Source organism: Neoarius graeffei, chromosome 27 (genome assembly GCF_027579695.1).
Source record: "Neoarius graeffei isolate fNeoGra1 chromosome 27, fNeoGra1.pri, whole genome shotgun sequence".
Classification (NCBI taxonomy): Eukaryota; Metazoa; Chordata; class Actinopteri; order Siluriformes; family Ariidae; genus Neoarius; species Neoarius graeffei.
In genome coordinates, this window is record NC_083595.1 from 28,923,186 (window position 1) to 28,939,852 (window position 16,667).

General features: G+C 41.0%; 1 protein-coding gene across 1 annotated transcript in view; it reads right to left on the minus strand.

Moving 5' to 3' along the window:
• Positions 1–16,667, minus strand: part of LOC132874717 (lysyl oxidase homolog 4) — a 74,334-nt gene that overhangs the window by 15,160 nt on the left and 42,507 nt on the right. Inside the window, exons 7-11 of the mRNA XM_060911074.1 lie at positions 14,006–14,183; positions 5,225–5,379; positions 4,855–5,010; positions 3,733–3,895; positions 1,048–1,291 (exon numbers count right to left, since the gene is read on the minus strand). Coding sequence (XP_060767057.1) covers positions 1,048–1,291; positions 3,733–3,895; positions 4,855–5,010; positions 5,225–5,379; positions 14,006–14,183 — 896 coding nt within the window. The remainder of the gene's footprint in view (positions 1–1,047; positions 1,292–3,732; positions 3,896–4,854; positions 5,011–5,224; positions 5,380–14,005; positions 14,184–16,667) is intronic.

A 16,667-nucleotide genomic window follows, 5' to 3' on the forward strand; every position in this document is an offset into this window, starting at 1 on the left:
GGCCTTTCTGTGTGGAGTTTGCATGTTCTCCCCGTGTCCGTGTGGGTTTCCTCCGGGTGCTCCGGTTTCCCCCACAGTCCAAAGACATGCAGGTTAGGTTAACTGGTGACTCTAAATTGACCATAGGTGTGAATGTGAGTGTGAATGGTTGTCTGTGTCTATGTGTCAGCCCTGTGATGACCTGGCGACTTGTCCAGGGTGTACCCCGCCTTTCGCCCGTAGTCAGCTAGGATAGGCTCCAGCTTGGCCGTGATCCTGCACATGATAAGCGGCTACAGATCATGGATGGATGGATTCTGCCTTCACGGGGTAAACTCTGTGGTATTGAATGAATTTCTACAATTAAACTGCATCAGAGTCTCCACTTCAGGAAAGTGCTATTCCATTGCTGCACTCACTGCCCCCTTTACTGAACATTTTTCACACTCATCTCATCTCATTATCTCTAGCCGCTTTATCCTGTTCTACAGGGTCGCAGGCAAGCTGGAGCCTATCCCAGCTGACTACGGGCGAAAGGCGGGGTACACCCTGGACAAGTCACCAGGTCATCACAGGGATGACACATAGACACAGACAACCATTCACACTCACATTCACACCTACGGTCAATTTAGAGTCACCAGTTAACCTAACCTGCATGTCTTTGGACTGTGGGGGAAACTGGAACACCAGGAGGAAACCCATGCGGACACGGGGAGAACATGCAAACTCCACACAGAAAGGCCCTCGCCGGCTACGGGGCTCGAACCCGGACCTTCTTGCTGTGAGGCGACAGCGCTAACCACTACACCACCATGCCACCCTCATTTTTCACACTCTTACACTTGATTCTTGTAATGAATCCTTGAGTGCTATAGCACACTGAATGCAGACATTGCTTTTTTTTCCGCTCTTACATCACCTCAGACTTGCTCATTAGGGTTAAATTTATAAATTAAAATGCTTAAAATTTACATCCAGACTTCATACATTTGTGTAAAGCTGCTTTGTGAAAATGTCAATTGTTAAAAGTATATACAAATAAAATCGACTTGATTTGACTCTTACCTGTGGCACTGGTGCCAGACCCAGGCATCACGTCCGGCCCGCGGCCGGAAGTCTGCGCGTCCCATGTTCATGATCCGTGAGGAGAAGCGCAGCAGGCGCCGGTGGCCATAGGGCCAGTTCATGCGGGCGGCCGAGGACGAGAGGCAGCGCTCCTCATGGGCACAGGTGAGCAGGTGAAGAGGACGGTCCTCCAGGTATGCCGACTCCTGAACCAGCTGAGAGTCCAACACCAAGTCTGGTGCCGCTGGACACAGATTTACATTCAAAAATTCATTAAGGCATTTTGGAGCATTTCATTTTCAACACAAACAGCAACAAATGTGAATGTAAAAAAACTGCTGCTTTTTTGTACTGGTTTATTATGAGCTATCTGTCATAATAACATATTTTAAAACTATTGTTAAACTACTGATATACTCACCATGCCAGAGGTGGACAGTAACGAAGTACATTTACTTGAGTACTGTACTTAAGTACACTTTTTGAGTACGTGTACTTTACTTGAGTATTATTTTTCTTGGCAACTTATGACTTTAACTTCACTACATTTGAAAGACAAATATTATACTTTTTACTCCACTACATTTCTATCAAGGTCCTCATTACTCATTACTATGAAGCAGCTTTGAAAGTGGATGTTTTTTTCCTTTTCTTTTCTAAAACATGATTGTTTTTTTCACAGGTGACACTGAGACAGCCGATCAGTAATCACTAGGGTCACGTCCATAGACTGCATAAAATCAAGTTCAATGATTTCTCAGCAGTATTATTTAACATGATCAGTTGATGGCAGAATGGAAGGAGGTGGTTCTTCTGGGGAATGCACGCAGTCATGGTTCTATAGCTAGAACCCATGTTTGAGTTTTCTGAAAGGAATAGAGTTGTTTCGTTTTAAATGTTTGCTTTGTTTTCCTAAAATGAACCACATCACAGCCTACAAAAACTTGCCGTCCAACCTGCGGAAGCATATTGAGGTATGTAAACATTTTATTCCAAGAGAAAGCTTGCAGCGAAGTTGTCTGTGCTTTTAGAGCTAGCGATAATGTTGCAATAGCTATGCAGTCTGGTTAGTCACATGACTTTCTATGGATTTGCCCACCAAGTTGTCCATGGCTAACATTAACACATAGCTAGTTAACTTGGACGCTGTTAGCATGTAAAAACGTAGTTACACTCACATGAATAACCTTAACTTATCTGAAGTGCTTTCAGAAATGTTTTAGCATAATCTTGCCAAATAAACAAAATGTAGAAATCTTTCTTTTCCAGTAACGTTACCTACCCAGTATGATTTCAAGTTTGAAAAGATTTTGCTAGCATGTCAGGCGGAGCTTCACTGACTAGCTAGCTTAACGTTAAACCACCATGATTCCACAGGCAGATTCATATGTGCCTGAATACATACACTTGCGCACGTGAGACCTGTGAGATGGACAGTATTGTACTAGTCAGTCACAACAAATTGCTGGAATTTTTTTTATTTTTATGTCAGATGATGGTCTTGCACTTTTTGTGTGTGTCTTGCTTAAAGCAGTATTGCTATTGGGCAGTTATTAAGCTCGAGGTGTGGACCTGGGTTTTAAGTAGGTTGGATTGTCATTTTTATTTTCTGAGCAAGCTGCATTCTACTGTCTTAATGATTAACATACCATGCTGCTTTGTGGGGCTGGGGAGGAGTGTTACAATAAAAAAAAAAGACAAATGGCGCTTTTTCAGTTCAGTTGTGTTTCATTTTGTAACATCCTACCAGGCGTTTATTCTCCAGGTTCTACAAGTTAGTCGGTAAATCCAGTCGGTTGCTTCAGAGGCATTAGGTTTTGTAAGCGTTATGGCAATAATACAACAATGTGTTGACTGAAAATGTACTTTTAATACTTAAGTATTTTTAAAAACAAGTACTTCAGTATTTTGCGCAGTATTTTATTTTATGTAATTTTATTTTCTATTGCTTACCCTCCTAAGGCCCAAGCTGTTTTTTTTACATGCATTTTTTATTTCTCTTTGCTATTTGGGCTTATTAGAACCTGATTAGAATAAAAACTAAGCATCATCTTTGATAAGATGTACTTTTAGAGAAAAAGTATGTCCACATATGTGGATTCTTGTTCCGAATTTCTAAAAAGTGCTGTCCACGTATGTGACCGCTAAGCCCTAGGAGGTTACTGTTTTGCTTTTACTTCTGTAAAGCACATTGAACTGCCACTGTGTATGAAATGTGCTATATAAATAAACTTGCCTTGCCTTACTTAAGTAAAAAATTGACTGTCCAACTTTCACTTGTATTGGAGTAACTTTTGACCAGTGGGATCTGTACTTTGACTTAAGTAATGAAGTGGGTACTTTGTCCACCTCTGTATCATGCTAGTACGTATATTAATATTGTATTGCAACAAAATGCAACATTTGTTTGTAAAAACAAACAAAAAAACCCACTAGATCTAATTGAAAAGCTATCTACAAAAATAAATAAAAATCAAAAGAAAGAAGTCAAAATTTTGCAATGAAATTCTCCATTTCCAGGCATGATTTTGAGAATGAGGAACGTACACATGACTGAGCTGATCTATAAACTCCGAGGATATGTAAAAGCTTAGAAAGAGAGTGTTACTATTAATATCTTCTTTGGAATTAGGAAATGAAAAATTGTAAGAATGTCTGCAGTTACTGTATCTATGACTGACTCACTCTCAGCACAGGTTACTCCGGCTGCTTTGACTCCGCCCCCACGAGGGCAGTACACATATCCGTTCCTCCTACACTGCTGGATGGACATCTCTGTCCCAATACAGTGAGTCCCACTGAGTACAACCACCTCTGCATCTGGGTTCCCAGACCAGTACGTAGTCTCCTGAAATCACATAACAAATCACAGACAGGTCAAAATTCTCTTATATAACAAATCGGCACTGAAACACAAACCTTCTCCGTCTTGTGTCAGTCAATAGTGCAAGTGGTGTCCTGATAGTTTGTAAGTATTTGTAAGTCATTTTTTAACACAAAGACTTCTGGCGAGTAAATAATTGCAAATGGAAATATTTCATGGGCATCATTAAGGCATGGTGATGTAAAACCACATGATATTCACATAGTGGCTGAGAAACTACAGCTCATACACAGTGCCAAGGACTATAAAACAAGCAGTAACAGAATGGCAAAAATGCCAAAGCAATTATGCACAGAACAACAAATATTCCAGATGAACATGCCTCAGAAGCCCCAACAGTGTCTCACGACTTAGTAACCAGGAAATATAGGATTTGCTCAACTGTGAGGAGTCAAATGTACGGTGACAATTAGTGACATTCACTGGAGGTTATCATGCCTTTTTCCATTCTCCCCTTCCTTATACTATTAGAAGTCCAGGTTTATAAAAATACCAAGAGTGTCCTCATCCCAGTGCAAGTAAAAAAAAAAAAACGCAGCTATTTAAAGTTTGTTTTCCTTCAGTCTTTGCGACTTTTCTGCCACTTTTCCTTGGATGTGTGGAGGCATTTCATGGAAAGCCTGCAATTACCTTCTGCATGGGAAATAACAGAAGACTGAAAAACAAATACAGTGAGGATATAAACAAAAAGTCAGAACACTGTGGCACGCTAGGCGACAAGAAATCTATTCCAGTTGTGTAATGCAAGCAAAGGTGCGTAGCCTGCCTGTGGATTTTGCTTTGGGGCAAACATGTCTTTAATCATTCACAGTGAGAATGTGTGATGTGTTTGTGTGGGTGTTCATGGCCTCTCTGTGCTTTGTATCACCTCAGGAGGACACACACATGCTGGAAAGTGTAAGTTGAGTATAGTAAGTCCATACCTGGTGAGCTGAGGATGCAAAGCCCATGCCAAGCTGTCTGCAGACCACCATGGCCTCATTAATGCCCCAGTTTTCACTGCACACTGTCCCCCAGCGCCCATCTATCAGCACCTCCACCCTTCCTTCCAAGGCATCTCTCCCTCCTACCAAACGGATCTGAGAGAAGGAAAGAAAGAAAGAAAGAAAGAAAGAAGAGATACAGAGAGAGAAGGGAACGACATTACATGAAGATATTAAATGTGGGTTTGTAAGCAAGTACTGGCTGAATGGTTTGATTAGGATTCATAATTTTAAGTCTAGAAAGACAACAAATAGCTTTACAGACAATCCTCTGTGTGTGTGTGTGTGTGTGTGTGTGTGTGTGTCTCACCGTAGCTGACAGGCCAGTTCTGGGAACGTTGCAGCGAACAGAAACATCCTGGTTGTGTTTGTAGGTGTACAGTGGAACCTCCTGATACTTACACTGCCTTATGGATCTCTCATGGCCTGTACATTGCACAGAGTTCATATGGATAGGACCCGTACCTGCAAAACACATACACATGCAAGAAAAGATGCACATAACTCCACGAGTATGGGATTTGTCTGCTATCTTCTGCTTTTTTTTTATACCAAAGTCTACAGTAAAATGTTTCCTTTCAGTTACTGAGCTTAAGGTTACGGTTAGATTTAGGTGCAGTTTTAATTAGTTGTATTAATAATTATGTCACTGAAAGGTCCTCATGAGGATACTAAGACAAATGTGAGTTTGTGTTTATTTGTATGTAAAATCAGTTTAAATTCCATACAATCTTGTTTAGTGTTTAATGACTAGTGATAAGTCTCTTATCCTCTGCATTAGCTCCCTCTTCAGCTGCTAGAAATAGTGATTAGCACGTTTTTCTTGGACCAGACAGCCACTGGGCCAGTCATTAAAAAAAAAAAAAAAAAAAGATAAAAAATAGCACAGCTGTGATGTGGATGGGAGAAAAGTGTGTGTGTGTGTGTGTGTGTGTGTATGCAGTCAGCGTCCCTTATGAAATTACACCCCAAAACCCAGTGCATCGTTTAATGCTTCAAAATAGTAACACCGGGCACGATGGATAGACGGGAAACCGAGTGTGCAAAGACAGGAGTCCCTGTAATTTACAGCACAGTTGGGTCATGATGTCATCAAGATGAGCCAATGATAAACAGCTGCTTCTTTCTGACTCATGACTTTGACGCAACTGTCTACCCAGGAAGAGTAGATGCTGCCATTTATTTATATGTATATAATCTAAACTTCTAAATTGTATCAAAATAACATAAAGGGACTGAATAAAAGCATATGCACGATGTAGCACACGTGCACAAATGGTGCACCAAACTGACTTTTTTTTTGGAACATATAACAAAATCTCAAAGAATCTCTGTCATGTTGTGAAGAAAGATCTTTGTGAGGTTACCCAATCAAGCAAACAGGCACAGAAAGCACATACACCTGTAGGACAACCTCCAAATTAAATATATAAAGAAGAAAGTAAAACACACACACACTTACTTTTGCTGTCTATCACAGTATATCAGGGTTGAAATTATAATGAATGAATATCAATGAATAATTATTAAAATGGATAACGAATGTGCTCAAAGAGCAGACTTTCAGCTTTAATTTAAAGTACTTACATTCAAATGACCAAAAGTAATTGGACAAACTAACAATCAAATAAAATCATTGTTTTAAATACTTGTCTATAGGTCTGGAACCCACGGGCATTACCAGATGGTTGTGATGCCCTGCAAGGAATATAATGCAGTATTCCTTGGCTATTGCAGAACATGTGCCGCTTCTTGGGTCGCTTTCAAAGTACAGTGGTGCTTGAAAGTTTGTGAACCCTTTGTAATTTTCTCTATTTCTGCATAAATATGACCTAAAACAACATCAGATTTTCATACAAATCCTAAAAGTAGAGAAAGAGAACCCAGTTAAACAAATGAGACAAAAAAATTATGCTTGGTCATTTATTCATTGAGGAAAATGATCCAATATTACATATCTGTGAGTGGCAAAAGTATGTGAACCTCTAGAATGAACCAGTGATTTCAAGGTGAAAATAGAGTCAGGTGTTTTCAATCAATGGGATGAGAATCAGGTGAGTGGGCACCCTATTTTATTTAAAGAACAGGGATCTATCAAAGTCTGATCTTCACAACACATGTTTGTGGAAGTGTATCATGGGACGAACAAAGGAGATTTCTGAGGACCTCAGAAAAAGTCTTGTTGATGCTCATCAGGCTGGAAAAGATGACAAAACCATCTCTAAAGAGTTTGGACTCCACCAATCCACAGTCAGACAGATTGTGTACAAATGGAGGAAATTCAAGACCATTGTTACCCTCCCCAGGAGTGGTCGACGAACAAAGATCACTCCGAGAGCAAGGCATGTAATAGTCAGTGAGGTCATAAAGGACCCCAGGGCGACTTCCAAGCAACTGAAGGCCTCTCTCACATTGGCTAATGTTAATGTTCATGAGTCCACCATCAGGAGAATACTGAACAACAATGGTGTGCATGGCAGGGTTGCAAGGAGAAAGCCACTGCTCTCCAAAAAGAACATTGCTGCTTGTCTGCAGTTTGCTAAAGATCACGTGGACAAGCCAGAAGGCTACTGAAAAAATGTTTTGTAGATGGATGATACCAAAATAGAACTTTTTTGTTTCAATGAGAAGCGTTATGTTTGGAGAAAGGAAAACACTGCCTTCCAGCATCAGAACCTTATCCCATCTGTGAAACATGGTGGTGGTAGTATCATGGTTTGGGCCTGTTTTGTTGCATCTGGGCCAGGACGTCTTGCCATCACTGATGGAACAATGAATTCTGAAATATACCAGCGAATTCGAAAGGAAAATGTCAGGACATCTGTCCATGAACTGAATCTCAAGAGAAGGTGGGTCATGCAGCAAGACAACGACCCTAAGCACACAAGTCGTTCTACCAAAGAATGGTTAAAGAAGAATAAAGTTAATGTTTTGGAATGGCCAAGTCAAAGTCCTGACCTTAATCCAGTCGAAATGCTGTGGAAGGACCTGAAGCGAGCAGTTCATGTGAGGAAACCCACCAACATCCCAGAGTTGAAGCTGTTCTGTACAAAGGAATGGGCTAAAATTCCTCCAAGCCGGTGTGCAGGACTGATCAACAGTTACCAGAAACGTTTAGTTGCAGTTATTGCTGCACAAGGGGGTCACATCAGATGCTGAAAGCAAAGGTTTACATACTTTTGCCACTCACAGATATGTAATATTGGATCATTTTCCTCAATAAATAAATGACCAAGTATAATATTTTTGTCTCATTTGTTTAACTGGGTTTTCTTTATTTACTTGTAGGACTTCTGTGAAAATCTGATGATGTTTTAGGTCATATTTATGCAGAAATTTAGAAAATTCTAAAGGGTTCACAAACTTTCAAGCACCACTGTATGTTTTGGGTCATTGTCCATCTGCACTGTGAAGCACTGATTCTGAGCAGATAATATAAACCTATACTCCTCAGAACTGGTCCTGCTTGGAAATAATTCTTCTGTTATCCACCATACTGTAATTGTTTTCTGTCTTTAGTTTCTTTTTTCACCAGACTGTACTAAATAGTTGATTTGGCCACGCCTATTGTTTTTGCTATCTCTCCGATGGGCTTGTTTTTCAATTTTCAGCCCAATGATGGCTTGCTTCATTGGCAGTGACAGCTCTTTAGACTTGAGAGGCATCAGTAAATGATTTCAAATGCAAATGCTACACTTGAATTCAACTCTAGACCTTTTATCTGCTTACTTGTAGGTTAGGGAATAATGCACACCTGGCCATGGAACAGCTGAGAATCAAATTGTTCAATTACTTTTGGTCCCTTAAAAATTTGGGGTGGGGGTGGTGTTGTTTATATATATTGCTTGGTTTCAGTCACATGACTTTTCTTAGCGGTTTTACTGGAAGTGAAATAGCTGGTGGTCTAAACAGCTGCCGTAGTGCAAACTACTAGTGATAACTTATCAGAGTACGCTCGTAATCTAGAAGCCACGGCTCACTTTAGATATATTCAGAAGATTGCTATGTACAATGGAATCGACCCCTACAGTCTGGGAAAGAAAGATTTATCATACGATCTCGAAAACTACCCTTCAGTTGAGTTCCCTGACATCTTGAACTATCTGGTGTTGCAGACGTCCTTCTACACCGCAAAACAGATGAAAGCGTGGAAGAGTATGCAGGCCTACAACTTTTTTGTATGTGGCTGGGTAAAGGACCTCGGTATCAAGTCGCTGCCGAATGAATCCTGCATTGTTTTTGCCCATGTGTGTGTGTGGTTTTTTTGTAAAGCTTTTCGTTGGTGTCTTTACAATGAAGTGCTACAAGTTGAAGTGTAAACAAACAGCAGTTGGCTTGATTCTCACTTGTGCTGGCTCTTATCTCTCAGGTAAATCATTCATAAAGATCATCAGAAACCCCTTTAAAGACCTGGCTCTTAGTTAAACAAGACAGAGAAGTGATCACGGCGCATTGTAACTGTACGGCTGGGGAAGAATTTTGTCGCAACCTTCACACATATGGACTTTGTGAGGAGTAAACAAAGAAACAGCTGGGGACTTTAGCACTTCATGATTAAAAAAAAGTACCGTAAAATAATAACACATAAGAAAAGTCCTTGGAAAACGCTAAGGACATAGCTGAGAGGGAAATACAAACCTTTCACCAAGTGGTCACTGCAAACTCGAGCATGCTTCGACTCGGCTCCCTTCAATTTCAGTGAGAGGTTCAAAAAGCCACCTTCCTTGACGTGTTTTGTGAAATCCTGTGTTCGTTCACCCTTTTTATTAGTTCACGGGGAACCCTGAAGAAACTTTTATCAGTTTCACGGTTTGATTGATTCGAACAACCTAAAACAATGCAAGCGTAAGGCATTTTTCATGCGAGCAATGCACCTTCTCCGTACAAACGCCTTGTCAACTGAGCTTTGGTAGACCACCAGCTAAAGTTTTGAACAACTAATGAGGCGGATATGACATCACATGAAACCCAGCAATAAAAGTGCTGTAACTCTTACACCATTCATCCCATTTGGAGGTGCATACCCTCAAATTAAAGCAGAAATGCTGCATTTAAGGCAAGGAATAAACAATGTCATGGCTCATGAAGCCAGTTTATGAAGACTCCACTGAACAAACTTCCAGTGTGGAAACTGATCAAGCAGAAAAGCGATATTCTATGAGTGGCTGTAATTCCCTGCTTTGAGCAATAGTTTGTTTTTCCTTCAGCCATAAAATGAGAAAGCAATTGTTCAAGGCTGAATAGGGGCATTTCAAACCAAGCAGAACAGCAGATGGTTATACTGGTTTGACTTAATAGACAAAGCTGGCCAACCCAAATTCTTCTCAAAAGAACACTGGAGCCAGTGGATACGGATGTTTATCACATGGCTTCTAGCGTTTATTGAGGTTTAGAATTTAGAGACCATGAAGGTTTGAAGAATAGCCAGCTGTTTAAAAATGTGCAAGCTTGTATCAGGAATCTGCTTCCTCACTTCCTGCTTACATATTACTCAGATTCAGGAGAAGAGCAGATCATTGAGAAAAATCTGGTTGAGACTACTGGTGTGTATTGGGACTGAGACCCTGCGAATAACAAAAAACGTGTTGCATGAGCAGGAGCCTTTTACTTTCATATAAGCAAGTGGTCAGACGTGAAGTTTAAATAAAGGCCAGTGGACCTTCCTGGTCAGTTTTGTGGTAGCTTAAATTGGGCTACTTGTCTGTTTATATTTTGGGAAATTGAACCAAATAAATGTGCTAGAAAGTAACAGTGCTTCACACATCTCTGCTTGAGACCAATTATAAACTTGAGCAATGAAGTGAGAAGAATGTACAGATCATGCTCATAGTGGTCAGATTCATTCATTCATTCATTAACCGTCAGCATTTCTCCACACGATGTTGGGCAAGCTATGTCCTCCGAGCTCGGACACATCCCCAGGACACTGAGCCCCCCCGACCCCCACCGCTTTAGCCCCAGGGTCAGGAGGCAGGCTCGACTGAATCGCGTACAAAGCTCCTCAGTACACCCAGGGAGTACAGACGGGCTTTTCTGGCATGGTGGTGTAGTGGTTAGCACTGTTGCCTCACAGCAAGAAGGTTCTGGGTTTGAGCCCAGCGGCTGACAGGGGCCTTTGCATGTTCTCTGCATGTCTGCGTGGGTTTCCTCCAGGTGTTCCAGTTTCCCCCACAGTCCAAAGACATGCGGTTAGGTTAACATGGGGCAGCCTTGGACTGAAGTGCCCTTGAGCAAGGCCCCGAGCCCCTAACAGCGCCCCAGGTGCTGTAGCATAACTGCCCACTGCTCTGGGTATGTGTGTGTGCTCATTGCTCACGTGTGTGTGTGCGTGTGCATGTGTGTGTTTACTGCTTCAGATGGGTTAAATGCAGACAGGAATTTCACTGTGCTTAATTGTAAGTGTGATAAATAAAGTTGTTGTTGTTGTTGTTGTAAACCAGCTTTATCCTGTTCAAGGTCATGGTGTATTACTATTCTAGTAAAGTGGTGGAATTCACCTGGGATAGAATGGCAGTCCATTTCAGGGCACCATACACACACACACACACACACACACACACACACACACACACACACATTCATACACACATTCACATCTACAGTATGTAGGGGCAATTTATCATAGCTAATCCACCTACGTACCTTTTGGACAGTGGGAGGAAACCCATGTCACCATGGGGAAAACATGCAAAACTCTGTACATGCAGGATCCAGCCCAGGAGCCATAAGGTGGCAACGCTACTCACTGTGCCACCATGTGGCCTGGTAGGTTTCATATTTGACAAAAACAACAAACACCACCTTTCTGGTTTGGGCCACACCCACTTTGGGGATAAATACTACTCTTGATACAAATATTTAGGGCATTAAACAGATAGGGGCGGCACGGTGGTGTAGTGGTTAGCGCTGTCGCCTCACAGCAAGAAGGTCCGGGTTCGAGCCCCGTGGCCGGCGAGGGCCTTTCTGTGCGGAGTTTGCATGTTCTCCCCGTGTCCGCATGGGTTTCCTCCGGGTACTCTGGTTTCCCCCACAGTCCAAAGACATGCAGGTTAGGTTAACTGGTGACTCTAAATTGACCGTAGGTGTGAATGTGAGTGTGAATGGTTGTCTGTGTCTATGTGTCAGCCCTGTGATGACCTGGCGACTTGTCCAGGGTGTACCCCACCTTTCGCCCGTAGTCAGCTGGGATAGGCTCCAGCTTGCCTGCGACCCTGTAGAACAGGATAAAGCGGCTAGAGATAATGAGATGAGATTAAACAGATACAGATAGTGGCATTGCATTACTGTATAAAATCACAGAAGGAAAGAAGTACATACCCCGTGCCCTATTAAGACAGGATTCTTATTTCTGTAAAATGTAATAACATCTTTGTTTTGCTCCAGTGATGGGTCAGTGGGCTAAGGTGCTGGGTTACTTTTTGGAGGGTCAGGAGTTCAAGCCCCAGCACTTCCAGGCTGCCACTGTTGGGCCTACTGGGTAAGACCCTTAGACTTTTCAGCTCAACCTATCCACATCGACCCCACATCAAAGTGGGAAAAAAAACTATTTGCATTTCTAAACATTTCTTTGTCTACGAACTTGTGTCACACTGATACGTTCACATAACTGCATTATAAATGCAGAGAAAACTGCAATCTTCTTATTGTGGTGTATGTAATTATATGTAAAGTTTTTACAAGCTGTGTGACACTATTTTTCTCTTTTTTGTCTTTTCATCTAAGCAGCTCCTAGTTCATATGCAGACAAAATAACATTATGTACAGCAACAATATTTTTATAGAACCATCCACTATTTTTGATTGCTAGAAATATTTTCTCATAATCTTCAGGAAAAGTGAAGAAATGCATCAGGTAGCATGAGTAAAAGATGTTTTTCCATACGCAAGAGGCAACATCTGCATGCAAACACACAGAGATCCATTTTATCCAGCTGGGACTAAAATTATCACCCCACCATTATGTGGATTGAGAAACAGTAGGTGATTTTGGTTGGAATTTTCTCAGTGGAAAAGGGAGAAAAACACTGACACTGCCAGTCTGGACAGAAATAAAATCACTGAATAGCACCTGCAACCTCAGCTCCCAGTGTAAAACTAATCCTGTCTGGATTTGGGCTTTAAACATTATTTGAGCTGGATTAGTTTTACCAGAGGAGGTCCAGTAATGTAATTTGCACAAAATTTGACGGGTCAGTTTGGACAGAATAAAGTGTCTGTGCAATTTGCAGAAATTACCACAGATAATCCAGACACGTTCCAGTCCAGATGTACATGTCAGTGTTATGCGACAGGTGATACCAAACAATAACAATACTATTACTAAACACATTACCATAAGGTTCTTTCAAACAGCACTGTAACTACTGTGGAAGCTCTGTGTTTCACTAATACAGAAGGCAATTTGCTACTGAAATATTACTCGTAAAAACTACTGGATTTAAGTCCCAGGTCTCATCTGTAATCACTTAAATTACACCTGTTTTGCCAGACTAATTTCAAATATGGATTTATAGTTCAGAAAATATGGTAATTGTAAATGCCTGTAAAGATTGTGCTACAAATCCCATTATTCATTCATTCGGTCATTCATTCATTGATCTATCTATTTATTTATTCTTATCAAACTGAGGTTTTGCGTGTAGTCATGAAGTTTCTGGTTCTCTGTGAGCAGTAATGAGGCTCCTGCAGTTCATTTCTGTGTCTGGATGATATGATGTTTCCCGTCCACGTCAATAAACTCAAAACCTAATTAGGATCAAAGCCAAACCCATAAACATGCTCCAGCATGACAGACATGCCTTTACACGTTTCCTTATTTGTTTTTTGGGCTCTGTTCAAAGAGCCATTTGATCTGACAAGGACCATTTGTGAAGTCTGTTCTTCTGTCTTTCATTTCAGTAGCGCTATAGAAAGAGCAGGAGTATTTTTGACTTGCTGCTGTTAAACCTGGCCCTATACTCCTTTTACACTGTGCTCTTTTATACATACTACAAATACATTATTTTTCACCCTCACCAGATTTTCTGTGTTATTTTGCTAATAAATCAGAGCACAGGTTTTTGGTAGATATTTAAAAAAAAAAGTGTCCTACCTTGGCCCAAGTATGCACCTCTCAGGGCCTCTTTGGCAGTGCCGAAACCCAGCTCCCTACACACTACGCTGGCAGCTGTCAGGTCCCATAGGTGATCACACACCGTCCCCCATTTTCCCTCTTTCAGCACCTCCACACGTCCCTCTCCAAGCCTTGGACCTGCTTTCAGACGCACTGTCTGCTTAAACATGCAGAGAAAGGCTTTGTGAGGAAACATTTCAAAAGCTTTTCAGAAAAAAAAAAAGATACTGGAGGCAAAAAGTTAGGTAAAAGGTTTGCATACAAGATGCAAATTTAGTTTTCCAACACCACCATTAATATCTTAACACACACTTGTGATAATAAAAGTACATCTGTGAAGCCCAAGACATTAAATATCGTCATCATTTTTGTATAGGAGCACAAACTTTTGCACATGACGGTATTAGTAAATACACAATCTTGTTTTAGAAATATAATTTCCAGAGGAAAATAGAAAACGACAACTACTCACAGAGTAAATGTTTACTCTGCTATGTTTAGTATAATTTGATCAGATTCTTTTTACTTTGATGACAGTACTTTTAGTGTTATCCCGACTTGAGTTTATGTATAATAAACTCAAGTCAAGTCATTACATTTATTTTTGGTTGATGTTACAAAGTTAAACAGGGGTAACTTAACTAGCAAATCAGTTAAAAGACTCAGAAAGCAAACTCTGTTCTGTTGGTAAAAATATATTAAAGTAAACCCTGTGTTCATTCATTGAAATTTTCTGGAAACAGCTTTGTACATCCAAGCCCCATGTTTGAGTCACATACAACCACACTTGTTAGATTTACAAATTTACATACACTACTAGGTGTGATCAAAAAGTTCCAGAACTGTTCCTGTTGCGAAAAAAAAAAAATGGAGCACGGCAAGGTCACTGGAGGACAATGTTCTGCCCCTCATGATGCAAGAATGCCACTCAAAACACCCCGCTCAGCTCACTGCTTCATTGCCCTAGGCTTGCAAAAGCATTTCCACAATTTCTGTTGCTGACTCCCCAAGTTTGACACAGAATTTGATGTCTGGTCAATACTAAAATCACAAATGTGCACATGCATTGTCACAAAAAACGTGTGCAGCACATGTCCTGATGTTGACAGTGTGATGTCATGCGGCATACTGACTCACGAGAAGTACTGCTCGCTCCTGTTGCATGTACATGACCTTGCTGCGCTCCATTCATTTCCAACAGGAACAATTCTGGAACTTTTTGATCGCACCTCATATATGCCCAAAAGTATATGGGTTTTAGCCACACCCATAACTAATAGTTGTATAAAATCAAGCCATGCAAGTTCCAAAAACATTGGCAGTGGAATGGGTCATACTGAAGAGCTCAGAGACTTTGCCACAAGTCAGTTTGTGAAAGTTCTGCCCTGTGAGAGCTACCAGAGTCACCTTTAAGTGCTATTATTGTGAAATGGAAGCATCAAGGAACAGCAGCAGCTCAGCCATTCAATGGTGGACCACACGAACTCAGTCAGCAGGGCCACTGAGTGTTAAAGCATGTAAAAATCATCTATCCCCTGTTACATCATTCACTACAGAGTTCCAAAGTGCCTCTGGAAGGAACAGCAACACAAGACATTTGCATTGGGAGTTTTATGAAATGGGTTTCCATGGCTGTGCAGCTGCACACAAGCCTAAAAACACTGTACCAAGTGTCAGCTGGAGTGGTGTAAAACACACAACCACTGGACTCTGGAGCAGGAGAAATGTGTTCTCTGGAGTGAGGAATCAGGCTTTACTATCTAACAGTCTGATGGATGAATCTGGATTTGGGGGATGCCAGAAGAATGCTATCTGCCAGAATGGTAGATATTTCAATAATAATTAAAGGAGAACTGAAGTCATTTTTAAACTTGCTTAATTTCTTAATTAACGTGTTATTCAATTACGTTTTCGGTTTTAGTAACCTTATATCATGACTCATATTGGCAACTAATTGCAATTAAATATTATACTTATCGGCCTATTCGGTTTTTAGCCATGTTGAATTTAGTTCGTTTGGTCCACGGCAGGCGTCGCTTATCCGCGCGATCTTCACGAGACTTGTGCGAGACTTCGAAACGTCAAGTGTCAGCCAGGTATCAGTGCCGCCATTTTGAAAACTGTTTTCCAAACGAAATATTGCACAAAAACGAGTTTAAATGACGATTACTGCCTACTTTTTTCAAACCTTCCTGATTGCTATCAAAACAAACAAAACTTCTGGCCTGATCACATCAGCATTCGAAAGAGGGCGGCGTGTCTTTTGACAATGTTGGCAGATGTTGGTCACTTTGATTTCTGCTGTACGTTTACTTCCGTCCTACGATGTCTCGCACAGGTCTCAACAAATCTCGTTTATGGCCATTGCTTTGACATACGGACTGATATATTACATAGCGCATTTCAAGCACTCATAACTTGCTATAGCAGTGACAAAATAGCTATCAAAAATGCATTCCTATATTTAATAAAATGAGAGAAATAGAATTTTGATAAAAAATTTGCCTTCAGTTCTCCTTTAAAATAATCATAATTCAATAACCATTTCAATAATCTTCAATAGTGCACAGTTTGCTGCAGGAGGCTCATGGTCTGGAGCTTTCAGGGTTTGGGCTAGGCCCCTTAGTTCCAGTAAAGGGTC